This window comes from Podarcis tiliguerta (genome assembly GCF_965153285.1).
Source record: "Podarcis tiliguerta genome assembly, chromosome: 11".
NCBI classification, from domain to species: Eukaryota; Metazoa; Chordata; class Lepidosauria; order Squamata; family Lacertidae; genus Podarcis; species Podarcis tiliguerta.
In genome coordinates, this window is record NC_139544.1 from 44,266,243 (window position 1) to 44,293,280 (window position 27,038).

Below are 27,038 nucleotides of genomic sequence, written 5' to 3' on the forward strand. Positions count from 1 at the left end.
TCTTTCTCACCAGAGGACCTGCAGCAGCGACTGCCCTCACCGCGCAGTCGGCAGCGTGGCTCCCATTGGCCGCCGGGCACCCGCATCACGCGCTTCATTCGCCGGTCCGGGCCTCAGCGGCGCGCCCATTGGGCGCCCTCCCTCTGGCCACGCGGCGTCATTTTCTCACACCACTCCTCTCGCCCTCCCCTCGCCTCATTTCCCCGCCTTGCCTCGCTCATTGGCCAGGAACGGGAAGAGGGACAGGCTCCGGCGCGCCGGCCTCCGATTGGGCAGGGAGAGCTGCCGCTCACCGGTTTCAAGCGGTAGCTTGGGCGGCGGGGCTGGTTTAAAGGCGCATCTCCAGCCGCGGCTGCGTCCCATTCAGGACGAGGAGCTGAGAGACAGCGCGCGGACCCTGCAGAGAACGAGCCATCGCCGCACACAGGTGGGTGGGATCTTATTTCCGTCCGGTGCATAGGGAGCACCTGCCTGGTTTAGGTATTAAATTGAAGCTCTCCCGCCCCGCCTCCTCTAGGACCAGGTGTGCTAACCCAGAAATCGCACCTGTGTCTACTCAGAAGTAAGCCCCGCAGAAGTCACCAGGTAAATTGTGCTTAGGGTTGCAGGCGAAGGCTGGAATCCTGCACGAGCTTAGCTTGGGTGTAAGCCCCATCGCATTCAGAGGATCTTACTTCTGAGTAGACCTGAATAGGATTGCCACCTAAACTAGGTCCTTGATTTTTAGGTTTTTTTAAGGTGGTCAGATCAAAGTTTTGGGGTGCTTGCAATTCTAGAGCTGACTGTTTTCTGTGATGGTGGGGGTAGTAATATGTGGCCCCCTGGTTACATTTAAAAGGAATATAATTGTTCTGGGGCAAGGGTGGGGAACGTTTAGCTTTCCAGATATTCGTGAACAGCCCCAACAGCTGTGGCAGCTGGGCAGGGATGATGGGAGTTGCAGATCAGCAACACCTGGCAGGCCAAAGGTCCCCCACACCTGTTTTCTAGTACTAAATAGGACCCAGGATGCCATCATGCCCAGTGCTTCTGCTAAAGAGAATAATTTTCTACTCAGCAGGCTTCTTTGGGCAGGGAGGCTGGGCAACATGTCTCTGGTGGGACCTCCTTATCATGCCACTGTTCCTCAAGAGAAAGAGCAGTTAAGTTGCCAGGGGTGGCGGTGGTGGTAGAATTGAGCAAGTGGTGATTGCAAGGAGCAGCTACCTCTGATTCCTCACCTGCCCATTCCCTTAAGGAGGCTCTTCTATCAGGTAAGAGACTACTTACCTGGATTTAACCCAGCAAGGTTGCCCAGAGAGAGGCAGTAAGCAAGAGAGAGCAGCTCTGCCAGTTTGAACGCCTTATCATCACTTTAGGTGGGGCAGTGGCTGCCCTGCTGGGAGCAGCTGCTTCTGGCTTGCTCACCCACTCTCTCTGGTTGGCCTCTCTCTACTGAACCCTGTCCACCCTGCCTAATGGGAGAGCATAGGTGTGGAAGCCTCTTGCTAGGGTTCTTTGGGGCTGTCCCTCAGATCTCTCTCTGTGTGTTTATGGGGTGGGGCTGAGCCAATTTTTTTCCACTGCTCCACCCAGAGAGAAAGGGGGTGAGCAAAAGGGAAGAGGAGTCTCTCCCTCCCTCACTTGCATCCTTCCTCTGACGAAGTACAGATATGGCACCTTATGGCACCTAGACAGGGAGGCTGTACCGGCAGAAAAAAACGATTGAGTGTATTTATTGCGCTTAACTCTCCCTCTCCCCCACTTTCTGCTCTTCCTCTGGATGTTATGACAAATCCAAGCCCTGATCCAAAGGGAGGGGGCAGGCAGGTACCCCTCAAAACCTGTTGTTCAGTTTGCCCATTTTTGCAGACAAACCAGTGGCAGCTGTTCTCTGGGCAGAAAGATGGGGCATTGGTGTTGCATGTGGCACAGAGATTTAACAAGTCTCCCAGGGAGCTCTCTACTGAAAATGGTGGCTGTGGCACTTCAACAGTTTTTGGGGGTGGGGGTCTGTACTAATGTGAGAGCGAGGCTTCGGCCAGTCCCCCCCCCCCATACTAGCCCAAAGTGATCAAGTACAACAGCACACCCCCAAAGTACAGAAGTCAGTAAGACATGGCAAGTCAAAGAATTGCTTGCTGTTGAACAGTGCAGCTCTATCGAACATATTTACTCAGTTATTATTTTTATTTCCAGTAAGTTCAGTGGGGTTTGCCTCTCCAAAAGTGAGTATCTGGGAATGGCAGCTGCAGTTGACTTCTGCAAGGAAGCCATAGGAAACCCAAAAAATTGCAAGGAAATCCTTTTCCCGATCATCCAGATAGGCTGCCTTGTGAGATCTGAACACTAGTTCATCTCACAGCCCTCCACCCACCAATGTCTTTGTTGGGTGGTGGGGAACTTGTGTCTCACTAGAGTTTGTGAGCTCTGGAATAAAAACCAGAACCTCTCAGCTTTTTAAAATCTGTGTTTGGAAGCTTATAATGTCCCACCCAACCAGAATTATTTCTACTTTAGGAACCCTGCTTTCTTTCATTACAAGTCAGCTGCAGCCTCTGATCAAGCAGAAATTTAAAACCAGAGTAATTTTAATTGTAAATAGAAATCTGCCCAGCTGACTTGTTAATTGCTGTAGAGTACATCTACCAAGTGAGATTTAGTGATTGGCATTCATTCTAGGATAGACAGAACAATTCTAAAGTTGATAGATCTTGCTGTCTTAAGAACTAAATGGTTTCTGTGAACCTAGTGGGCATTTCCTGTGTCTGGTCAGACATATAACCCTAGAGCAATTAAGGGCTCATCCACACTTAATTTTTGACTCACACTTTCTGGGCACAGGTTTCTGGTTCCCTGGGTTGTGCTAAATCATTTTCTTTTTTGCCTGAAGCTTTCTCCAAGAAAACCCAATCTTTGCCACTGAATTGGAGCAAGATTCCTATTTGCTCTGATTCAGCAGTAAAGTGCAGGTTTCTGTGGGGAAAGGGGGAGGGGGGAAAAAACAACTTGAAACAGACCTGGAAAGCCCAGACCTTTGCATAGAAATGTGGAGCAAAGGTGGATGAGCTCTCTGTTGCTAGAGCTTTGTGGTGACATTGAAATCTACCTTGGCAACCCTACTCTGGGGGTGTAGCCTCGGGACTAGCAGTTCCATAGGGAAGTCCCTGAACTCTAGCAGAGAGAGAAGTGCAGTTTTAGTGGCTGGATCAGGTCCTTCTACAGTACTGGTCATAAACATTGTACTTTCCACAAGTTTTGGACTCCAACTCCAGCTGAGTCATCATGACATCATCATCAGGGATGATGGGAATTGTAGTTCATAGGATCTGGCAGGTGCCACACTGAATGCCTCTCTTCTAGAGCATTAAAAATGGCCATGTGTGCTTTCTTCAGTGTGCATATTGACCAAGGACCAGAACTGGATTAGGAGTTGGCAGGTATGCCTGCTGGTGTTAAATTGCCCACTTCTGTCTGCAGTTATCTTCCCTAGGATTGTTTTTTTTAAAAAAAATCCCTGCATATGGTGTGGGGAGGAATTGATTTTGGGGAAAATACTTCTAGCACAGAGTCCTCTTTCAGATATGTCAGGGTTTTTTTGCTTCTAGGCATGTTCCATCTCACAAGTCGCTGCCTGCAAGTCTAAAGTGGAATAGTCAGACACAGAATACCCCCTCTACTGTTTGTAAGGACTAAGTATAAGGCTAAAATCCTCTACACACAACTCAAAAAGTATGTCCCATTGAACTTGCTGGGCTTTAAACTAAAAGAGCTTGCTTAATGATTCCACGGTCCATCTTAACAGATCTTTCCGAGGGATCTCCATGGAGACTGGTGCGCAAGGATATGCAAATTTGTGAAGTGTTCCTCTTTTGTGTTGGATTGTTACCTCCTGTTTCCACAGAATGCCATAGGGAGGCCAATATGATGCCTGCTGTTAAATTTCTAGGATCACTGCTACGCTGAATTTTAAAATAAGGGCAGAGCATTTATCAGGTGTGGCTTGTCCGTAAAAAATTGATTGGCTTCACTTAGTTACAGCAAAGTCTCTGATCACAGTAGAAAGAGTTCTATCGCTACCAATTAAATCAGTGGGACTGCGTAGTTGTGGCTGCGTCATGCACCCTGTTGCTCTTCTTCTTTGGACACTGATCTTTACTAGACAGAGTAGGTGATGTCATTGTCATTTTTTTAATGGATTTTGTGCTCCGTGTACCTCCAGTTTTCAGGAGGTACCTGCCCATTTAATCTTTCTGTACCATGTAGTCTGTTTTTCGACTGATCATCTAGCATACCTTAGTATTTCATCATGATTTCATTGTATTGTTTGGTTTTGAAAGGCCGAGGCATTCTTGTATCACCCTCTGAAGTACATTGGGACAGCAAGTGCCTCTTGAGATTTTTCCCCTGAGGGTAGCCTGCCTGTAGGACAAGAAGGAAAATGGATGCTGTGTTGTGCCTAGTAGATTTATTCTGGCATAAACTTGAAACTTCAAGAGGCTTTCTAGCTTTGAGGATGATGCTTTTTTTGTCTCTCTCCATGTAATTTTTTTCTTGCTAAAATTTGTGTTTTGCTGCAGCTGGCAGCTCAGAAATTGAAAGTTTCTCTTCTGAAAACGCTTATCTTAATGTGTCCTCATTCTCTTCTCCCCCCCCCCTTTCCCTGAGATGACTAGAGAAATTGGACTGCATACAGTTCTTCCTTGTTTGGCTCAGAAGTATTCTGTTGCTGCCTAAAAACGTGAGCTGCAAGTAGATGAAAATGCCCCTCTGAATTGTTTCAGGTCTGGCAGCAGGGAGGTTTTGTAAGAGCCTCACTTTCATAGGGTTGGATTTCCCCGTGTGGGCTCCTGACGCCTCTGGGTGAAGAAGTGGGGGAAACCAGTAAAAAATAAGCTGCAGGGCATGTCCACTCGCCTGAGGCTGCCATTGCTGCTGTAAGCCAGGCTCAAACTATGAGCAATGTAGTCTGACAACATAGCAATGCAGGTTGTGGACAGTGACTACCCCAGGCTGGGGTGGAGCTTTCCCGACTCTCATGAAGAAAAGGAAACGATGGCTGCTTAGGCTTTCAGATTCTACATCTGGGGGAGAGAAGGTCTTGCCAGGTTTGCTCGTAGATATATAGTGACCCTTGTAGTTGTGAGACAGTGACGCCTTGTGGCTGTTTTTAGTGCTAGATTTTGAGATGTACAAAATCTTTGAACACCAAGTACTTCTGGAGCAGCAGAGCTTACAGTAAGTTAGCAAATGATGACGAATGGCCCTTCACAGTTGTTAATGATTTTTATGGTTATGTGAACAGAAGTGGACTTGTCTGCTCTCTCTTGTCCAGGCCTTTAGCATACTTGAAAGATGCATGTGAGCATTTTCTGGGCACTTGGTAGCTATGTCAACAGCTTGTGCTTACTGTTTACCAACTTGTGGCAATCTCAAGTCATGTGCCGGTTTTGCTTTGGCCCGATTATTCAATTTCCATTCCTTTTATTTATTTTAAACATTTCCTTTCTTAACTATGTTCCCTGGTGTAACTGATGCTTGAAGTGGCTCTACAATGCATTCTAAGCATTTATGGGATAAGTAGAAAAGCAAAATGCTGCATTCGACGGTGGAGGGACGGGGCAGGACACTACAGCTTGGGAACAAACTTCTTTAGGCTTTCCCATGTGTCTGATGGGCATATGAATTGGGTATCATTAGAACAAGCCTGTAGAAGAAATTCCTGGCGGATGAGGGGCGGGGGGAGAGATGCAAGCTGGAAGTTGGAGACAAAAGAAATATTCACAGCCCAAAGCTCAACCTACCCCTGTTGTGTTGGCTGGAATTGATGGGTTGTAGTCCAAAGCATATATGGAACGCACCAGGCTGGGCAAGGATAAACCTTAGCCACTCGCTAAAAGTTCTTCCATAGTATCTTGGTGAGGATGTCGCTAGGGCACTGCTTCCTATCGCAGTGGATTCACTGCCTGAGCCACACTCAACCTTTTTAATACAAGTTGCTGTGATTGGAAGACAAAGTGAATACAAGGGTGGTGGCCCATAGCCCCAAACCTTTTTGTGGAAAAGACGCGTGCCTGAACATGGTGTTTTAAAATTGCTGTAACATGCCCTGAGACCGTATGATTAAAGGCAATAATAAAATTTATCAATTAAATTATTAACAGGATTACTATGCTTACTGAGTCATCAACAACCTCTAGGCTATTTACATGAAACAGTGCATTAAGCTTCCACAACGATGCTTGGTTCTTGCCAAAGATGGGAAGGGGAAAATGCATAATTCTTTTACACATACATATTCCTTTCCTTAAAACCCCAACCACAGAATATGTCCTAGATGTTTTGATTGGCATAGTATAAGTAGATTAAGTCAATTGCTTAATGATTTCCTGGAAAGGAAATTTGCAGAATTCAGGCTGTTGCTCATATATCAGTTTTAATCTTCTAATTGCTCATGGTAATACATTTTTTTAAAGGTGTTCTAAAGTGATCTTTCACAGTCATCTCGCCTTATTACTGCAAAGCAGCAAGCTTACAAAACAAAGCTCTGCACATCGGTCACCTCTATTGAAATTCATCCCTCTTTAGCCAGCTATGTAGCTTGAAAGAATCCCCATTTATTTCATAAAGTGACCTCTCGGGAATTATAATTCCAGCCACAGCTCAAGTAAGGCGGCGGCGGCGGCTCGGGCTCCTCCGTTGCCTTCGCTCGGCGGAGTGAGGGGGCGCGCGAGCGCAGAACGCCCTCGAGCCAGGCAGGGGCGTGGCTTGCTCAGCCGCGTCAGAATGAAGGGGGAAGTGGGCGCGGCCGAGGGAGGCAGCGAGCGGGCGGCCGCGCGCCGCGTTTTCAAGGTGACAGCGGCGGGTTGGAGCCAGAGGGCCTGCCATGAGGAGCGCATGCGCGCTGGGCCGACCCGGTGCCGTCCGGAGCCGGTGATGGGGTTTCACTGCGTGTGAGTGAAGCGCGGCTGGGGGGCGGGGGCGGGGCGAACCGCGCGGGCCTTGACCTCGGTGAGGACGCGGAAGCTTTTGCCCCGGTGTTTCCTGAGAGATGTGGTGGTGGGGACTTTCATCTGGGTGGCTTCTATATGAGGGAAGTGCGGCCGCTCTGCCTGACAGGGAAACTGAGGCAAAGGCCTCAGTTGCGAATGGAAGCTATTATCTGGCTACTTGAGGCCTCGGGGTGAGGTGGAGTGGGGGTCATAAGGAAAATGGGACCTGCCACCGCCCTTTCAGTTATATGGGTGGGAGGGTGCTCTGACTGCCTGACAGGGAAACTGAGGCAAAGGGTCCCTTACCACGGAAGTGGAGTTACAGAGCTCTCTGGGATAATTCAGGGTGGGGAGAGGCTTCTTTCCTTCCCGATTCCCCTTTCTGCCTTGTCTAGTTGGGCCATTGATCCGCCCAGCTCAGTGTTTTCCGGCACTGACTGGCAACAGCACTCTTGGGGTTCAGCGGGTTGGACTAGATGATCCTTGCGGTCCCTTCCAACTCTGCACTGGAGACCTTAAGCATGTGACATGCTGCCAAGCTTTTTGCTCCCCCTCCCCACAAAAAAAAAAGCATCACGGCGTGCTTGTGTGTGTGTGTGTGTGTGTGTGTTTACTTGGAAGCAATCCCCACTGTGTTCATGTTTTCATTGTGCCTGTTACCTGCCCTTCTCTGGTTTTAGCAGCCAACTGACATTTGATTGGAGGAGATTTCCTTAGCAGTGGAAGAAGGGTTCACCAGTTGTATTTCTGTCATGTATGCACAGGTGTCCTTCCAGTAACATAGATAGCCACATTTTTCTTTTTTAAACATAACATACGTGGCAAATGACTGCCACACTTCTGTGCTTTCTGCCATAATTGTGGTGTTGCCAGGGCTTGTTATATCTGGATATGAAACTTGATGATCCAGGCAGGCTTCTGGTATTTAGGGCTATGATGTGGATAGTTGAATGATCTGCTGCTTGTGTGGGCTTTAGATTTTATTTTTATATTTGTTTGTTTCGTAACAAAATATTATCCGAAGTGACTCAGGATAGTAGAGATAATTGATATAAACAGTTGTTTTCCAATTAGATTTTCGGTTTGTTTCGTCTTTTGCAACATAGCTCCAATGCAGTCGTTTGCCCCCCTAAGAGACCCAAACCATTGATAAAGGGATTCTTGTGTATACATATTGAAGCAGGCAGTGAGTGCGACTCACTGTTTTTTCCTGCAGGACACACCAGTGAAGCAGATTTGCTGTGATACTACCAGGCTGAAACTCAGACACACTTTTTCAGTGGTCATATGGCACTGAGGAACATGTAGTGTTAACTTAGGCAGTGTGATATTTGGCAGTTGCCCATTGTCAATCCTCGTTCCTGGAGAGGCTGTCAAACTGTTGTTTTGGGTCCTTAGTCAGCAAAACATTGTATAAACTTTCCAAGAGTGAGTAGATAAATTGTTTTGTCTGATAGTTGCTATTTTCTGTGGGTTGGAGGTAAGCAGCACAAAAACAATGCAGAGCTGCTAAGATTAAGACCATGTCAAACCAAGATAAGCACAAATCAGGTAAATTTAAGTAGGCATCATTCTGCCTTTTGTCCAATGGAGACTCGCTTGGGAGGAGCATACACCTCCCTAGCGAGGGCTGTGTTTAAAAGCCATCACCAATCTTCTCAGAGATTGGTGCCAATGGAGGGCTGTAGCAAAGGGCTGTCTTGGAGTACTGCTGGTTGTAGGTGAGCAACTGATTGGATGGCTGAGATGGTTTCTGTGTTGTGTTTTTGTTCTGCAGGATATTGGGCATTCTTAAATTACTAGTTTTTAGTTAAAGAATGCATGAGTCAGGAAGAGTTTCAATCTTCTTTTCAGATGGAGAAAGAAACCAGGTTTTGCTGCATTATTGGGCATTTTTATTACTGGTGGGGTGATTTGACATTAATTTCAACCATTCTACAATGGTACATTTTCATAATGGATATGAGGAATGGTTTGGCAAACTACTGGCCAAGAAGAAGCTGATACTGCAGGCAAATGACTGCTGTCTTTATGGATGTTCAGAGTCGTGACTCCATATTACTTTGTTTTCTTCTTAAGTTGTCATTGATTATGAAGGTTCTTTTTTCAACAACTCCATTTTCCACAACTGGGGCTTGACTTAACTCAGCTGGTTAGAGTGTGGTGCTGACGTGTAGGTAGCAGGCCCTGCCCTGCTCTTGTTTCCCAGCAATTAATTTTCAGAGAGATACTGCCTGTGAATCTGGAGGTTCCACTTAGCTTTGTCAGTTGATCTGTTAAACTCATTTTCTAAAAACCATTGAACACAAAAATTCAAACAGCTAGGCTGAGCTTCATTGTAGCATAAGTGGTCCCCAGCACACTGGACCCAGTGCAATGAAATTTTGTATAAACTATTGGGCTGTGAAAGCAAACATAGAAACCTTGTATGTGGTATGTTTATCCCCATGATCCATCAGCAAGTAACAAGCTGTTTGGGCCAATAATCATTGATTAGACTGACCTCTATAAAATTTGTCTAATCTCTGAATTTAAAATCAAAACCATAGAATTGTAGAGTTGGAAGGGATCCTGGGAATCATCTAGTCCAGCCCCTTGCAATGCAGGAATATGCAGGTGGCCTGTATGGGGATCGAACCCACAACCTTGGCATTATCAGCACCATGCTCTAACCATGATTCTTTTTTAGAAAACTCATGGCCACATCTTGTTGCAGCAAATTCTGTAAGTTATGTACTGTGTGGATCAATTCTTCCTTCTGCCAGTCTTGAATTAACAGTAGGAATTAACAGTTATTAGGTTCCAAATAGTATTAAAAAGTTATTATGACAAAAGTTATTACCCTAATATTCAATATTTTAAAAGACATACTTAAAAGTCTGAAAACTAGTCAAAACAATAATATAAGACTATTAAATCTGCAAGAATTAATTCAATAACACAGATTTTTCCTTCTGGCGTTCCTATTCCCAAGTCTCCATACTTCATTTGCAAAGTGGTGCGAGCTGTGTGTGGTGGTCCCATACAACTAAGGAGTGCATTTGAATGTTCCAAGCACGCGCTACAAATTTCTGCGCCATTGTATGCATGTTGGATGAGGCAGATGGGCACTGGGACAGAGTTGGTGTTCCTCTTGTGGGTTCCAGTCTGCAGAACAATCAATGTCCACAGAAGGGGAGCCCCAGAAGTCATGCAGGGTAAAGAGTTCTACCCATCACTTTCAGCTGCCTACCTGCCTCTTCGCTTTATCTTTGTTAGGATTTCTATTGCCCTAAGGAATTTACATGATCTACCCACTTGAAATAAAGTTCTCTTCATTCCAATACCACTTTGGATGATACGCCTTTTGTCTCCTATCCATTTGGCAGTTCTTTGAAGTTTGCATTTCATACAGGATGTTCCATGTTTGTAGATAAAGATCATGTCTGGATTTGCCATTCAAAATAATTACGCAAGACTACTGGTACATGTTGCTTTACTCCTTCAGAATCTCTTTGGTGTCAAGTAAAAAGATCTGTACATGCTGAATGTCCCCAATTCACCCCCAGTCTGTGAGTGAATGACTTTCTTCAGTGGTTGGACTGGGGGTGGGAGTAGGGAAACCCTGTTTGAGACCTTGGAAAGCCTCTGTCAGTTGGAGTGGTCCAGGGATAGGGAAGCTCTGGTTCACTAACTGAAGTTGGATTACAACTCCCATGGATGGTCATGGGTTCCCTATCCCTGGAGTATACTTTTCTAGGTAAATGGAACAGTGGTCTCACTCAGTTTAGGTCAACTTCAAATGGAATATTCTTGGCATTTTCCCTCTGCCTCCAAGCTTCGCAGTTGGGAAAGAACAAAATACATGCTCATGCAGATACCATATGATTTTCAGTTGCTGTTCAAATCTGAAAGGCTGCTCCACAGTTCATTACAAAGGGATGGGTTTATATTACTTTTAGGGAGTAGCTGCAAGCCTTTATTCCCCCGCCCTTTCTGCAACAGTCAGATTGTTGTTTTTTCTTCATTTGGGGGGTTAACTGCCAGTAGATGGTATAATGAGGTTAACAAGATTCTATTCTATGTAACACAGAGACAAGAGGACCCTGGTGGTGCAGTGTTTTTTAAAACACTGACTAGAAAGGCATGGCCTCATTGCTGCAGGTTGGAATGTCTGTGGTTATGGGGCTGTACACAGTGTTGTTCCTCACTAGAAGACTACTTACTTGTCTAAATTGGTTTGGGAGTGTCTGACGTAAGATATCTTCTCAATCTGAATAGTACAGTTGCAAGTACAGACTTGTAGTGTGAGCTAATAATGGCCTATATATCAGCTGGACAGCAGAGGTTGGGGTAAAATAGCTCTGCTCCAGTTCTACATACATGGCAATTTCTTAAAATGTGCTTGGGGTAGCAGCTGTAGCCCTGGTCTCTTTAAAATCAGTGATTGGTGTGGGCAGAATTGCAGCTGTGCAGACTATAGTGTAACTGTCAGATTCCTTTCCTGCTCCCAAGTAGCTTTTCCTACTTTGAACACTCTGCCAGGTGTCTTTCCTGCTTTGAGGGGTTGGACTAGATGACCTTTGGATTCACTTCTAATTCTGTTATTCTGTGTACCTGCTTTTATGACCATTGCCCTATTAGTTGTTGGACTGCTTGCGAGTCAAAATATTTTATCAAAACATTTAATCTCCAGCCCTTGTGCTTTCAGTAAGCCTCAATGAATGCATTGGTACTTGAATCTAAGTAAGCATGCACAGGATCAAGCTTTGCTCACTCTATTCAAATAAGCACTATTAACTTCTTTTCTTTCAGCTGTACCACCATGCCTGGATCTCTTCCTGTGAATGCTGAAGCCTGCTGGCCAAAAGATGTGGGAATAGTTGCTTTGGAGATCTACTTCCCTTCCCAATATGTTGACCAGGCAGAGTTAGAGAAGTTTGATGGCGTGGATGCAGGGAAATACACCATTGGCTTGGGTCAGTCCAAGATGGGCTTCTGCTCGGATAGGGAGGATATCAATTCACTTTGCCTCACTGCAGTCCAGAAGCTTATGGAAAGGAACAGTCTCTCCTACAACTGCATTGGGAGACTTGAAGTTGGAACGGAGACGATCATCGACAAGTCCAAATCGGTAAAGACTGTCCTGATGCAGCTTTTTGAAGAATCTGGCAACACAGACGTGGAAGGCATTGACACAACCAATGCATGCTATGGTGGCACTGCTGCACTCTTCAATGCTATCAACTGGGTTGAATCCAGTTCCTGGGATGGTAAGTTTGACATCTCAAGCAAGCAGTATTTCTTAGAATTTGCCCAAAAAAGAAAAGGAAAGGAAGAAAGACAAGGCATGCAGAGATATGGAATTTAAATGTTATTAAATGTAATCCTGTAAATAATAGTCACTTCAGGACTATGAAGTCCTGGCTGTCATGGTCTTGTGATTTCAGGAGGGCTTGATAAAAGCTAATTCCTAGTCCATTATGCTCATTCATGCTTAGTGAATATTACAAGAGGAAACCATATTAGTGTTCAGAAGTAAAAAAAAGGCAGAGGGCAGTGATCCTTTGCAAATACCAAGCAGGGGAGTAAGATTTAGCAGGAATACAATTGGCCTGTGAAAATGAGCCCATATCCCACTAAACCTGTTAATAGTTTCTTGTACTGAGCCAGCACTTCACTCATCTGTACTGATCATACTATTGGTTGCAATGCAAACTAGCTGGTGGAATCAGGTTGGATAACATACTTTGAATCAGTGACTGTAGCATTCAATGCTTATGCTAATTGGAACCTTTCCCCTCCTCTTTCCAAACTTTCTGGTGACCCCTAAGCTGCCCATCTGCAATTGCCCTCAATTTTGTTCCTTGCTCAGAAATGATCTGCTTAACAGGATGTTTGTATGACAAATAGAATTGTGTGAGAAGAACTTTGTATGCATTAAGTATTGTACATGTTAATTGGTGGCTGTGGGAGTTTAAGATTGACTTCTTGTAATCTTTTCCCCAGTGACCACGCAGCCCAATTCTCTGCATATTTACTTTGAATTCTGTAGGGCTTACTGTTAAGGGATTTGCTTCCAAGTGCATGTATATATAGCATTGCAGTCAATGTAGTCAGCAGTTGCCTCAGCTAAAAATGACTTTTATGCAGCCTTTTTACAGCATTTGTTTGTGTTTTTCAGGGCGTTATGCACTTGTTGTTGCTGGAGACATAGCAGTGTATGCCACTGGAAATGCTAGGCCAACTGGAGGAGCCGGTGCTGTTGCTATGCTTGTGGGACCAAATGCACCTCTTATTTTTGAGAGAGGTTAGTTTTCTCTTGCAGACTAAATATTATTCATAGAGCAGATTCCAGCAGTATTTTAGTTCAAATGAACAGCTTATACAAGCATTCTTCACTTGTGAAATGCCACAAGAGCAAGCTAGTGCTAGATCGCCTTTTCGTAGGTTGCGAACTATGTTCGTTTGCCCTTATGAGGAAAATTAAGCAATTTTCCAGATCACAGAATGAAAGCCATAAACCTGCATGTGTTCACTCCTCTGCAGCTCACATGAGTAGACTGCTTATGTGAGCAGTAATCTCTGCAAGTGAGCTGCCTGGAACATCAGCCTGTTAAAATATTAACAAATAGCTATCTGTACTGCTCGGCATTTAGTATTCTAGTATTCTTTTTCCTGATCACATTGGGAAGTGGAATAACTTTTCTGTTCACCACCACCTCCCACATCCACCAGATTAATCTTTGGTTGTACAAAGTGCATCTTATTTTTTTATTATGATTTATTGAATTTATATACTGCCCTATGCCCAGAGGTATCAGGGTGGTTCACAGAATAAAATCAAAACATAAAACCACAACCTAATCAAAATAAAAACAACAACACAGTATACCCCCCCAAAAAACCCCACATTTTAAAAGGGATGTCAGTCATGTTTTGAGGTAAGAAGAGTACCTTATTAATGGACTTCACTGCAGCATCTCTTTCAAATCTGGCTTCTTTTCCCTAGGGTTGCGAGGGACCCACATGCAGCATGCCTATGATTTCTATAAGCCTGATATGGTATCTGAGTATCCTGTGGTTGATGGGAAACTGTCCATACAATGCTACCTCAGTGCATTAGATCGCTGCTACACTGTCTATCGCAAAAAAATCCATGCTCAGTGGCAGAAAGGTATGTCTTGCTAGAAAGTACCATTGCAGAATCAAGGTGTTTCTTTCCCCCCCTATCTTCTTGGATCCTGTCCTCTTCCACAGAATTTGGAAAACTGTCACAGACTTAAAAACCATTCTGCCAGTTATGGCAAACGACTGCACAGAATTCTGCTGCTGGTTCAGGAGAGCAGTGTATCTTGTGTTTGAATTCCTATCACAAGCACACTATAGCCCGTTGTTCACACAGCTGCCCCTGCAGCGTGGGGTTACTGCTGAACATGCCCTATATTAGATTTCATTTTGAGAAGTATTTTTACCCTGTTCTTCAGCTGCAAAAGGCTTCCGGGGTGGCCTGTGGTGATCAGTAATAAGAGGGTCCCTGCTCTAGGCTTACAATCTAAAATAGAGAAGACAAAAAGAAAAGAGATTGGCTTCAAGGAGGAGGAAAAAAGTAAACCTAGGCAGGCATTCGTTGCTATAATATTTCTAGCAGGGAAGCTCCTTGTTTGGTTGAGCCACAGTGGTCTCTTCCCCTTTGTCATGATATTCTTAAGGCAGGGAAGCAGCCTTTTCTGGCTGGGGTGGATTTTTAAAGGAATTGACAATGAGTGGTGAGAATGGGGTAGATGAGTAGTGCAGTAGTGGAGCAATAGATAAGAAACAGATAGGTTGATTAGGAGGAAATTGTTTTGTTTCAAGTGTGGGCAGGAAGATCTAGGCTCGGGTGTGGGCAGGAAGATCTAGGCTCGGGCTATCCATGGTTACTAGCCACACAGACTGCAATTCTACCTTCACTGTTGGAGGCAGCATGCTACTGAGTGGTGGTTGCTGGGACTCACAAATGGAACAGTACTTGGGTTGTGCTTGCAGGCTTCCCATGGGCATCTAGTGGGCCTCTGTGAGAGCACAGGATGCTAGGCTTGGTGGGTTGTAGTCTGATACACAGGGCTCTTCTGAGGCCAGGTTGACGGACACAAGAGTTGGTTCCAAGCATATCCAACAGCATGGGAGTAGGAGGTAGACAAGTATGCCATAAGCAAATGAGTTGTGTCACACAGTAGAAATGTGAAGGTAAGATGTGAGAAGGGTGAGAAGTTGTTGGAGCAGAGGATTAAAATGTACTTAATCTCCAGTACCAGAATGGGAAACCTGTGACCTTCCAGAAGTTGTTCAACTGCAACTCACATCAGCCCCACCCAGCATGGCCACTGGTCAGGAATGATGGAACGTGTAGTCCAAGTTTTGGAGAGCCATAAATTCCCCCTCCCTGTTCTAAGCAAAGATCTGAGCTGATCCCAAATTTAGTTGGGATTTTAAATAAAAGGTAGTATAAAACGAATTTCATATTGCAGAAATAAGAATACACAAATGTTAAAACTTGTCGTCTGATCTTTTGCTTGTTTACTTGGAAATAAGCTTTACTGCGTTCAGTAGTTCTTTCTCCCATAGGACTTAGGCAGAATAGCATCCATGTCCTGTTTTTTTTTTATTTCAGAGGGAGTTGACAAAGACTTCACCCTGAATGACTTTGGTTTCATGATCTTTCACTCTCCATACTGCAAACTTGTACAGAAATCTGTAGCTCGTCTGTTGCTGAATGACTTTCTGAATGATCAGACACCCACAAAAGAAAATGGCATCTATAGTGGCCTGGAAGCTTTTAGGTAAATAAAAAAATTCTTCAGTACAAGAGAGACATTACGAAGCATCCATAAACTTGTATCTGGAAGTAGTTCTATAGCTGACATTGATCTATTTTATGTATGATATTTTTATGCAGCTCTTAAAATTTAAGGGAGTGGATCTGGAATGCCCTTTCATAGCTGCCTGAAACTTTGTCTTGATAAGGTTCATCCTATGCAAAGATTTCTTGGAAAAAATTAGGTGGAAAAGAACGTATCACTAGGTTGATTTTTTAACAATAGTTGACAAACTGGGAGCAGTTAGCTTGATTTTAATATGTGAAGATAGCCTGGGGAACCCAAAGAGGATAAGGTTATTCTACGGTGCAGCTTAATCCTAATCACCATTGCTTGGAAGTAAGTCCATGTGTGGAATTTACTTCTTAGTAAGTGACTCTCTTTGGCTATCTTATTCTGTTGCAGCAAATGCACCATCAAGGCTAACACATTTTTTGGCCTTGTTTGGATGATTGTATAATAAGCTGATAGGCAAATGAGGCTTTCATTTACACACACAACTATTTCTCTCCCCCCTTCTCCATATGACTGAATGCATTGTGGAAAGTCTGCAAAACCAGTGTTTCCATTTTGGACCAAACATGGGGAATCCCTGGATACTGGCTGCAAGACAAGCTAGCATTTTAAAAACATGGTTTAAAGTTTAAGATCCCAGCTTCTTCTCAAAGGATATTGAAGAGCTAGAAAAGGTGTTAGAAAGGGTCAACCAAACTGAACAAGGGACTGAAACATCTCTTCTGTGAAGAAAAGTTGCAACCTTTGAAGCTTCTTAGTTTAGGGAAAAGGTCAGTAAGGGTGGGGCAAACATGAAAGAGGTGTGTAGAGTTATGTATGGTATGGAGAAAGCAAATACTGCTTTCATAACACACAATGATCCTGAAGTTTGTAAGATACAAGAACTCTTCACATAGCACATAGTTAAATTATAGAAGATTTAGTGATGGCTCCCAACTTGAAAGTCTTTAAAGGGGATTAGACAAACTGATGATAGGACAAGGCTGTCAGCGCCTATGTTACCTTCAGGATCTGAAGCAATATGCCTCTGAACACCAGTTGCTGGGGATTGTGAACAGAAGAGGGCGATTGCACTCATGCCCTGTTCTGTAGGCTTCCCACAGGCATCTGGCGGGCCATTTGAGAACAGAATACGGGATCAGATGGGCCATCAAAGTTTCTGGTTTAGAAAAAAAATGGAAACAATGGTTTTATAGACTTTTACATTGCACTGAGGCACATTGAGAACAGAAGGAGAGGAGCAGCTCCTTCACTATTGCCTGAACACGGCCAATGTGAAAGTTAGTATTGGAACTAAATATTGCAGTGTGTGACATCAAGTTAAAATTGTGCATGTTCTTCAGTATAATAAATTGGCTATATCAAATTGAAATAGGCATGACCGAAGGAAAAGTGATGTCTTGTGTAGTACAATCTGGGTGCCTTAAAAAAACAACAACAACCTGGGATAACTTTAGAAATTAAATAGAGCAGATGTGGCATGTTTCATAGCCTTTTGCTCTAGTAGTCTTTCAAGTTACTAGTTTTTCTTCTAAATGCTCCCCTTGCTATCTTCAGAGATGTAAAACTAGAAGACACCTACTTTGACCGTGATGTGGAAAAAGCTTTTATGAAGGCCAGTGCTGAGATTTTCAATCAGAAAACCAAAGCTTCCTTGCTTGTATCCAATCAGAATGGAAATATGTACACGCCTTCTGTCTATGGCTGCCTTGCTTCTATCCTAGCACAGTAAGTATGAAGGAAGGATCTGAAGCTGGGTTTGAGGTGTTTGTATAATTATCTGACTGACGTTGGGTATCAGATTCCTAAAGGACAGGCTTGCTTTAGGCAATGGCTCAGCCCCACATTCTTCCTGTGAATTAGTAAAAAGCAGAGTGCCTTTGATTATGCACAGGGTGCCTTCCCTTCTTCACTGAGCGACCAACTTTAACACCACACTTCAGAAGGAAATTATTCCCAGATATGAGTGCAACTACCAAGCAGTGCTGAACCTTGCTGCTTCTTGTCTTTTAAAACTAATTAAACACTATCTAAAGGTGATGTACAAAGTTGTTGAAAAGTCTGTGACAATTGTAACCGTATATTTGAGCTGAATTTAAAGCACGAAGGTGACTTAATTGTAGATTAAAACTTCTCCATCAATATAGGTGGCAACTACCTATATTGGGCAGACGGCAGTAGGAACTGTGCTACTAAGCTGCTTCATGAACAATCTTAAGTTCACAGAATATCTTTGTGCTTTTGATAAGACACACTCCACGCTGCTGTTGCTGCTTCAAACAAACCAAGACTAGCACACCTGTTTTATCAACATCTGTGTATCTTTGTAGCCAGATTCTGCATTTCCTTAGTATTCACATGTACCAGAAGTTATTTGGCATAACTCACTTGTGCAAGTCCAGGCTTTGCAGCTGACGAAAGAGGGAAGAGTCTGAACACTGGTAATCTTTGACTTGAGGCAGAACCAATAGCCTTCAGCTAAACTCCTACATGTTTGAAGATAATTACATGGCCAGTGGTTTCGCTTTAGCAGAAAGAGAGGAAATGATTTGAAGGCAGTACAGGACAGCTTATTACCTAGAGCTGCTGGCACTGAGATTGGGGATGAAGGGGGAAGAAAGCATTCTATGTGCCCCAGGTTTCATTAATCTAGGAACAAGCCAACTAAATCTTTTTAGACAAATAATCACAAAATATTTGTGTATTAATCTTCTCTAATGTGCTTTTCACTAACACCTTGTTCTCTGGTGTGCAGGTATTCTCCTCAGCAACTGGCAGGACAGAGGATTGGAGTCTTCTCTTACGGCTCTGGGTTTGCTGCTACCCTCTACTCCATCAAAGTTAGCCAAGATGCAACCCCTGGTGAGTAAAATCACCAAGGTTTCCTATACACAACCACTTCTAAAGTTAGTGTGTCACTGACAGTATCCAGCCAGTATTTTAATTCTTGTAGGGAGTGCATACAAGCAACATGCTGAAGAACCCATTAGCAGTAATTTATGACAAGAATGGCTTGTTGTACACAATTAAGAGTGTGCAACGAAAAGCACTGAGTCTGTCTAGCTTTGGGTTATGACTGCTATAGCACAGTGGGGATGATTTATATGTTCAGTGATGATTGCAGAAATACTGTTATAAGGGAATGCTATAATACATATTATTTTATACTTCTTGAATTATCTCTGGTATTAATCTACACAGATAGATGGTCCAGTTTAGGAAATGCTAACTTTAACAGGGTTTTTTTTGGGGGGGGTACGATTTTAATAATAATAATAATAAATAAATAAATCTCCATTTCTGGGCAATTTTTAAGAATAGAGGAAGTTGCCACTAAAACCTAAATAGCTGGGTTAAGAAAGGTGACTTGCTATGTAGCATCTTGCATAAATTTGAATGCATTGCTTATGGTAATAATGGTGAATCTTATTGCAGTGTTAAGGTGTAGCCTTGTGCAGTGTAATGTTGGCAGGCTGGTTTTGGGCAGGCTGTAGCTTGTGAGCCATTTTGGCAGGAACCTAACTCCTGTTTCTGAAGAGAGTCTAGCCCAGGGTTGTGGAACATGTAGCCTCTTCCAGCAGGCTCTTCTTCTTTTTTTTCAAAATAATATTTATTGAAAATTTTAAAATTACAAAAAAGATAAAAATAAAAAGAAGGAAAAAGAAGATAAAAACAATAGAAAAGCAAACATCAATCAATCAAGAAAGACAAAACACATAACACATCAAAGTCCCCAAACCAAAATAAACCACAAAATTTAAAAACAAATCCAATATTCCCAAATCCTTAACTGTCATAACCTTATTTCATCGACCTCCTCATTCCTCCCTTTTTTGTATTCTAGTTATTAATTATAACAGCAAATCCTTTCCATTTTTCATAATATCTTGTCATTAAATTACCTTGATCTATTTTAGCCTATATTACATAAAAAAAACCCTAAAATTTTAAACTTAAGTCTTATTCATACCAATTTCTCCTAGCCTTAACATATTCTTGCCACCCTCTTTTTAACAATTTCAAATAATTTCATTCCAGCATTTTTCTACTATTCATTAATTTTCTAGAACAATCCTAAATAAGATTTTTTTTTTTTTTTGAAACTTTCTTCCAATCTTCATCCAGCGTCTCTTCCTCCTGGTCCCGGGTTTAGTCAGTCCTTTCTGTCCCATCCATCAAGTTCATTAACCTGGTAATCTTATGTCCGAGGCCCTTAAGTCTCTTCCATGTCCCATCCGCAGATCTTCTTCATATGCTCCTTTCACTCGTGGAAACTCCAACTTAAGAATGTTTTTGTCCCTTCTCGACAGATCAGCCCCTTTTCCATAGTCCACACTGAACTCCATGTGATTTTTAATAACTTGTTTCAAACCTCCTCCAAAATTGAGGACCCCCCCATCCCCAAACTCCTCACGACCCATTGCCAGACTTGAAAAGTCAAAACATCCCTGCATAGGGGGGTCTATCCAGCCCCCCATCTCCAAACCAAATATCACTCTATCTCTCCAAATCTGGCTTTTTCCAAGTTCATTTGTCAGATCCAACCACTCATTTTCCTGCTGGGCCACAGCTCCCTCCATCTCTGCCTCCTGAGGTCCAACAACTACCTCCTCCCTCATCTGATCTGTCAGAGCACAAGTTGATTCCTGGGTGGGTTCTATGTAGATACCCACTGCCTGTCCAGAATTTCTAATCGCAACAGTCATCAAATCCGTCTTCTCATGTAACTGTCCCAATAAGACACTTGTCAAATCCGTCTTCTCATGTAACTGTTCCAATGAAACGCTTATCTTGCGAAAAGCACGCACCAACGCCTCTGAGTACATTGTTATGCAAGGTCAGCAGTCTGTTCCCACGGTATTAATCTATTTGCAGCTGCGAGACTCTCCAGTTCAAATTCAGTAACAGTATCACAAGCTCCCTCTAGGGGAAAAACTTCAATTTGTATTCATCTCTTCTTTTTTTTTTTTCTTTTTCAAAGGCGGGTCTAATAACAAAGTTTCCTTTTTCAGATATTTTGTCAATATTTGTTCCTTTAGAATGCGAAAGAGAACAATGGAATCACTATGTTTCTCTTCTTTTAACTATCTGTCAAAGATGTTTGTCTATAGTCAATGAACTTCCCAAAAGCTTCTCTCCTGACACCCCGCTCCCAGGATCGAGACGATGGAAAATTACTTTTCTTTACGCTCTCTTCTGCAGGCTTAAACAGTCCAGAAAAAAATCCCCCCTCTTCTCCTGCTTCCGAAGGGGGTTCAGTACTTTTAAATGATGAAAGTTAATCCTTTACAAACGATTTTTTAAACTCTAGTTTACCATGTCTTTGCTTTAAGCTATCTACAAAAAACGAAAGGCTGACTTCCTGTTTAGACCTTCCCGTTTCAGTGCCAATTTAAAAAGAATTTCTCAGTCCAAATTCCCGTTCTAGTTGTCGTTGTTTAAAGTCCAATTGTCCAAATTTAATCTACTCACGGGTAGTTGTTTTTGTAGCCAAATTGTCCCAGGAAAAAGGTAGCGCTCTCCGGCAACGGCTATGCGGCTTCACTCCACAGAAGAAGCAGTTGACTCTCAGCACCGCGCCACTTGCCCCTCTATGCTCCGGAGCCCAAAATTTGGTTCCGTTACGAATTGGGGCGCAAAAGGTGCCCGCCGAGTCCCATGGTCACAGGCTTCATCCGCCTGTGATTTTTAAAGGGTCCCCGCTTCGCCGTAGTGGAACAGATCCGTTTCCCGTGGAGCTAGTCCCTCCAGATCAGAGGGAATCCGCCATTACCGATGGCGCCACCCCGGAAGTCTTCCAGCAGGCTCTTCTTAAGTTATTAGCCCTCCATAGGTTATTGGGTGCCAGTGGTTAGGGATTTGCTGCCCAGGGGTTGCTGGGCTACAACAGATCTGGCCTCATCTCTGGCCTCTTATGAGGTTTTGAGAACTTAGGAAAGGGTGTGCTATGTCTTGATATAACAATTAATGAACTTTTACTAAAGCTAGCTATATTACAGGAGGGTTATGTTGGAAAAATAGCCCCCACTCTTTCATAGTATAAGAAGAAATCAAGATGCTGCTGTTTCTAACTTGTATTCTTCATTGTCAAATCATAGAATTGGAAGGGAATTGTCGAGTTGGAAGGGACTAATAATTCTTTTTAGAAAATGTAAGTTACTGCTTTCTACTGCAGGCTCTTCTCTGGATAAAATAACAGCAAGCCTCTCTGATCTGAAGGCAAGGCTCGATTCAAGGAAATGCATCTCACCAGAGGTGTTTGCAGAAAACATGATGCTTAGACAAGATACTCATCACTTAGGTAAGCGATGGTGGGATTAAGTTTGGCAAATGTCTGCCATAAATTCAGTGATAGCCTCTATTAGGCAACCGTTGATGATAAAGCAGACCCCAAAAGCTTATTTCCCTTTTTAAAATAATGAAGTTGGCTTCCAAGCCTTCTGGTTGTTGTAAGAGATGTTAACCAACTTGATGGTTACAGCTTTGACTTGAAATATTTGGGTAACTCTGTCCATATTGAACTGGCAAAAGGCTTTTATTTTCATGCCAAACATGGGCTTATAAATTAACCATGAATTAAAACCGCAATCAAGAGGACAGCAGGACCTGGTTCTCAACTTCTCAGGTCTTCAGATTAACAACTTCATGGTGGATCTGAAAATCTAATTGTGCTGTAAGCACTGAAGTAGTTGACAAAAGTGTCTTGTGTGCCCCATTTCCACAGCTCCACCAGAGTGTGATAATGGAGGGGTGGAGGCATTTCATATTCTTCTTTGGGAGCGTTGCAAGCCTCCTGTGCATCTTCTTATAGAGAAGACAGTGAAGGCACTTGCCTTCCCATACCCTTGAAGCATCTGAAGATGAAGCACAACTTGCTTCACTTCTCTGCATTTCCATGTGACGTAGCACTAATCCCTTCATGGTGTGTGTCTCTCGCACAAGATAAAAGAAACCAGAACTTTTCCAGCATGACTCTGTATGTACTGAGGTCAAAGATTAAGCTAACACCAGGAGTAAAGTGTCTATTTAGAGCTTCTGCGTTCTGTATTTTTATAGCCAACTATATTCCACAATGTTCAGTGGATGATCTGTATGAGGGAACATGGTACTTGGTGCGAGTGGATGAAAAACACAGAAGAACCTATGCTCGTCGCCCCGTGCTGGGTGATGGGCCCTTGGAAGCAGGAGTGGAAGTTGTTCATATGGGCCTTGCTCATGAGGTAAGTGTAAAGAGTCTCTTTAATTAATCCTTTCAACATCCACGGGCTAGTGCACTCCTAATGGCGTTGATCCCTTATTTGTGGGTTAAAGACATCAGGAGCAGGCCGCAGATATTGAACACTCCTCCCACCCCAATCTACCTTTAATGTGATTCATAGATATCTTGGCAGTGATATGAACAGTTGTTTAGGCTTGCCAGTTTCCTTGCATTCCGTGGAATGATAATAGTACCCCAGCCACTGTGGGCAGCTTCCAACAGATATAAAAGTATAATCAAACATCAAGCATTAAAAACTTGCCCATGCAGGGCTGCCTTCAGATGTCTTCTAAAAGTTGTATAGTTATAGATCACATTGACATCTGATGGGAAGGCATTCCACAGGGCGGACGCCACTACCTGGAAGGCCCTCTGCCTGTTTCCCTGCCTGCCCTCTTCAGTTTCTGGTTAAGCAGGGAAACCAGTAACCCTTAACTATTGTTTAAAGTTGGTGCTGGCATACCTATGGACTGAAGCTAAGGTGCACATGGGCCTGGGAAGGAGGGGAACATGCCTTCCAGGCATGTTCAAAGATGTGGTCTGCTTCCAATCTCTTTAAAAATGATTCCCTGCTCCATTATGGGTGGAGCAGCCACAGCAAAGGGTGGCTCTTTGCTAACCTTTCCTTTTTTTATTTCTTTTTGTTACCAAAACTAAATTACAGACTATTAAGCACATGTAGCGGATGTGTAACTGCTCTTCCAGTAAGTTACAATCTTCAGTAATCTATAAACCCTGTCAGATCACACATCCCCTCCCTTTGCCTGCTCTTACGTTATATGGTCCTTTTCCCACTTACCTCCGCAGTTTGTCAGTCTCTTTCTCTCTCTCTCCCCACCCCTTGTGCAGTCTGCCCAACTTCCATTGTTGGGCATACAAAATATTTTGCTGTCATTGATAAAATAACAGGTACTTACACCAACATATTTTATCAGTTCCAGCAAGATATTTTTAAATCCTTTCTTAAGCCTGTAATATGAAATTTCACAAGTAACCTCAGCAGTCCTGTCCCAATATCTAGAAACTTTAGGGAAACCACACCAAAAATGCAAAAAGAAAAATACTTGGCACTAAGCAAGACACAATTCCTCTGCTTATAGTATTTACCTTGTGAATTCTGTCTTAGTTTTTGTGGCCTCATATCCCATCTCTTTTTGTAGATTGGGTTTTCATTACGTTTAGACGTGGATAATGGCAGAATTTTCCCCTGTTCTAAAACATGCCCAACTATTTCATGATACTGCTGTTGAAAGTTACCAAAATCATTGCAATTGATGGATACGCTATAAATCTGGGATATGATATTCTTTGGATTTTCTTCTGTCAGTGATTCCTTCATTTCAGATACTTGTCCATTTTGTTGTAATCAACCCCATTACAGAATACCAAATTTGATAATATTGACGCAAATCTTCAACCCAGCGTTCTCCAACTCATGCCTTCCAGGTGTTTGGAACTACAATTTCCAACAGTCCTGACAGGTTGGAGATGGCTGCTGTGTAACCTGACATTCTTTGAACAACTTCTAAGATGGGAACGCTGCTGTTCTCAAATTGGATCTAGAAATCCAAATATAACCTATGTTGTGTCCAACTCTGAAAACTTCTTATTGTGCAGGATAGATTCCAATGGAGAATTGTCTGGACAAAGTATTTGGAACTAAGTTACTGTTGCCTAATACCGGGGCTTTCTCAATGAGTCTTGAAACAAAATTAAAGTAAGATAATTGGCAGCTGTCCTTTTTAATAATGTGTTCTAATCTGTGGCTTTTCTCCCCCTCCCCACCCCCTGCAGCATATCCCTAGCCCTGCCAAGAAAGTACCAAGAATTCCTGCAAAAACAGACTCAGAAGCCGTTGCTGTTTCCCTTTCCAATGGGGAGCATTAAGAGACCTCTGTGAGGTGGGAGTTGGAAAAGTTGGGGAGGGCTGGGGATGTACACGGGAGTAACTGTTAATACCCATGTTTTGCTGTACAGTACTGCTTAGTTGGGAGCATGAAAAACTGTTAATCTTGAGGCTCTGTCTTTTGATGCAGTTTGTTGATACATAGTTAAATAACACTAAAAAAGTTTGCTAGCTTCTTGGAACAGAAATGACCAAGGGCTCTTTCTAAGAAACAACTGTTTTAAAACAACAGCAAATGGTTCAAGAATAGGTACTTAAATTTACAGAGAGGTAGCCATGTTAGTTTGTTGCAGCAAAAAAGACAGCAGAGCCTTTTGGCATCTTAAGTTTAGGTCTACAGTTGCTTATGCTGTAAAAATATATCACTTAATCTTTAAGGTGCCACAATAATCTTTGTGTTCAGTTTAAGCTTGGGAAGACTTCAGTTGTGCTTGCCCTACTCTATTTTAATGAATTAATATCCAGAGTGGAGGTGAGACTTTTTAAAGCCATTATGGAGAAAAATTAATGTGACCTAAAGCTATTTGTGAGTCATTTTATCTTAAATGTTAGGGTCCTATGTGCCTTAACAGTATAAGCACCCGGTCTTTTAAATACAAGCCTTGTTCCATCCCCTCAAAACATGCTATGCATTTGAAAGGGGATAATTGGCTTGTTTTTCAGGGTGCTATTAATTGTTTCAAACCCATCTTGAAAGTTGGAGGTCTGTGACATGGTTTCCAGTTGTATGCTTATAATATTAAAAGCTCCTCTCACCTCCCAGAAATCATTTTGCAAAGCTAAGAAGTGCATGCATTTGGGGAGAGAACACTCTCTTGCCCCAAAATGCTCTTGGTGGCTACTCAGAAATAGTCAGAAAGTTAATTCCTTTTGAACCTCTTGTATGTAATCTTTTATAAAGGTTGCTTAAGAGCAGGCTTTGCCATACTCTGCTTCTACAAAAATGCAAAAGCTCAGCCCAAGAGCCATGATTTGATCCTGAACTTTGTGCTCCTCACGATTGTTTTAGCTGTGTGGTGTGGGGTTCTGCAAGCTGTAGCTCTGAGGTCATGTATCAATAGCTTCATATTTCAAACATATTTAAAACTCCATTTCACTTCTGCAAGGAATACTCAAAAGGCTGCAATCCTCAAAGCATTTACCTTAGAATAGGCATGAACAACTTGTGACCCATTGAGTTGAACACTGCTCACCAGCTATGTGTGATGACTTGCCGGGTGCTTGCTAAAATTGACCTGTGCTGGCTGCCTACCAGAGACTTGGGGAAAAATGCTATGTGTTGAGAACCTGGCTGGGCATATACAGGCTTGTGAGGGGTGCCTTTGGCCTGCAAGTTGTTCTGCTCTAGAACAGTCCTGTTTATTAACATACACTTGTTGTAGCGTAAGTGCTTTGGCCATTGCAAGTATATTGGGTGGGCCTGGATGAACTGGAAGCAAAGGGAAAGACAGCTCCTGGCTTGTAAAATACATTGTGTTTACACTAAACTTACACAATTGTCCTGTTTTTATTTTGCTTTGAAATACTTCTTAACTAATGCATACTATACTAAGTTACAAGATGCAGTGTTTGGGGGCTCTGTAGTTTGTTTTTTTTGAAGCAAATTACTTAGGTTTGGTACGGCTTGTTGGGGGGAAACGGTTTGATTTACACCACTTTTTTGTCCATTTGTGCCAAGTGCTGTGGCTATATAAAACAAAGGAGAGGATCCCAAGCTTGGTTTTGTTCACAGGCTGGCTATGTGTCAAGTCCATTGCAGGCAATGGACAGGCTAAAAACAGCAGCACCAAATCTAACGTTTATAAACCTCAAAAGTAATGAAGCAGATGCCTTGCAAAATAAACACTGAGCTATCTGAACTGCCCATGTTGGTGTAGTTATGCTTTGTATCCAAACCAAGGAGGATGAACTGTGCCTGCCCAGAGGGCAGATCTGATCAAGCAGATGAGTTGTCAGTGGCCTCCACATCCAAGACTTACCCTGCTGGAATTAGAAGGGAAGAGGGTGAACCTCAATATTTCCTGAACAGCAGGGGGGGGGTTGGACTTAGA

The 27,038-nt window shown here is 43.1% G+C and overlaps 1 protein-coding gene and 1 long non-coding RNA gene across 9 annotated transcripts; both read left to right on the top strand.

Annotated features, from left to right (window-relative positions):
- Positions 1-224: 224 nt before the first annotated feature.
- HMGCS1 (3-hydroxy-3-methylglutaryl-CoA synthase 1) lies at positions 225-26,851 on the top strand. Of its 8 annotated transcripts, XM_083402928.1 has the most exons (12): positions 303-427; positions 3,588-3,711; positions 11,766-12,223; positions 13,135-13,260; positions 13,963-14,127; positions 15,604-15,772; positions 17,381-17,551; positions 18,579-18,685; positions 21,999-22,124; positions 22,880-23,043; positions 23,746-23,785; positions 24,876-26,483. In XM_083402928.1, the coding sequence occupies exons 3-11, from the start codon at positions 11,776-11,778 to the stop codon at positions 23,761-23,763; spliced, it is 1,494 nt and encodes a 497-aa protein (XP_083259054.1). In that variant the 5' UTR covers positions 303-427; positions 3,588-3,711; positions 11,766-11,775; the 3' UTR covers positions 23,764-23,785; positions 24,876-26,483. The 8 variants fall into 8 exon arrangements, with proteins under 8 accessions (XP_083259053.1, XP_083259050.1, XP_083259051.1 ...); XM_083402927.1 differs by lacking the exon at positions 3,588-3,711 and having other exon boundaries at positions 225-427; XM_083402925.1 differs by lacking the exon at positions 23,746-23,785 and having other exon boundaries at positions 300-427; positions 24,876-26,851.
- LOC310659607 lies at positions 23,792-24,813 on the top strand. The gene is made up of 2 exons (XR_014502857.1): positions 23,792-24,529; positions 24,563-24,813. It is a non-coding gene; the product is annotated as an uncharacterized lncRNA (long non-coding RNA).
- Positions 26,852-27,038: the final 187 nt, after the last annotated feature.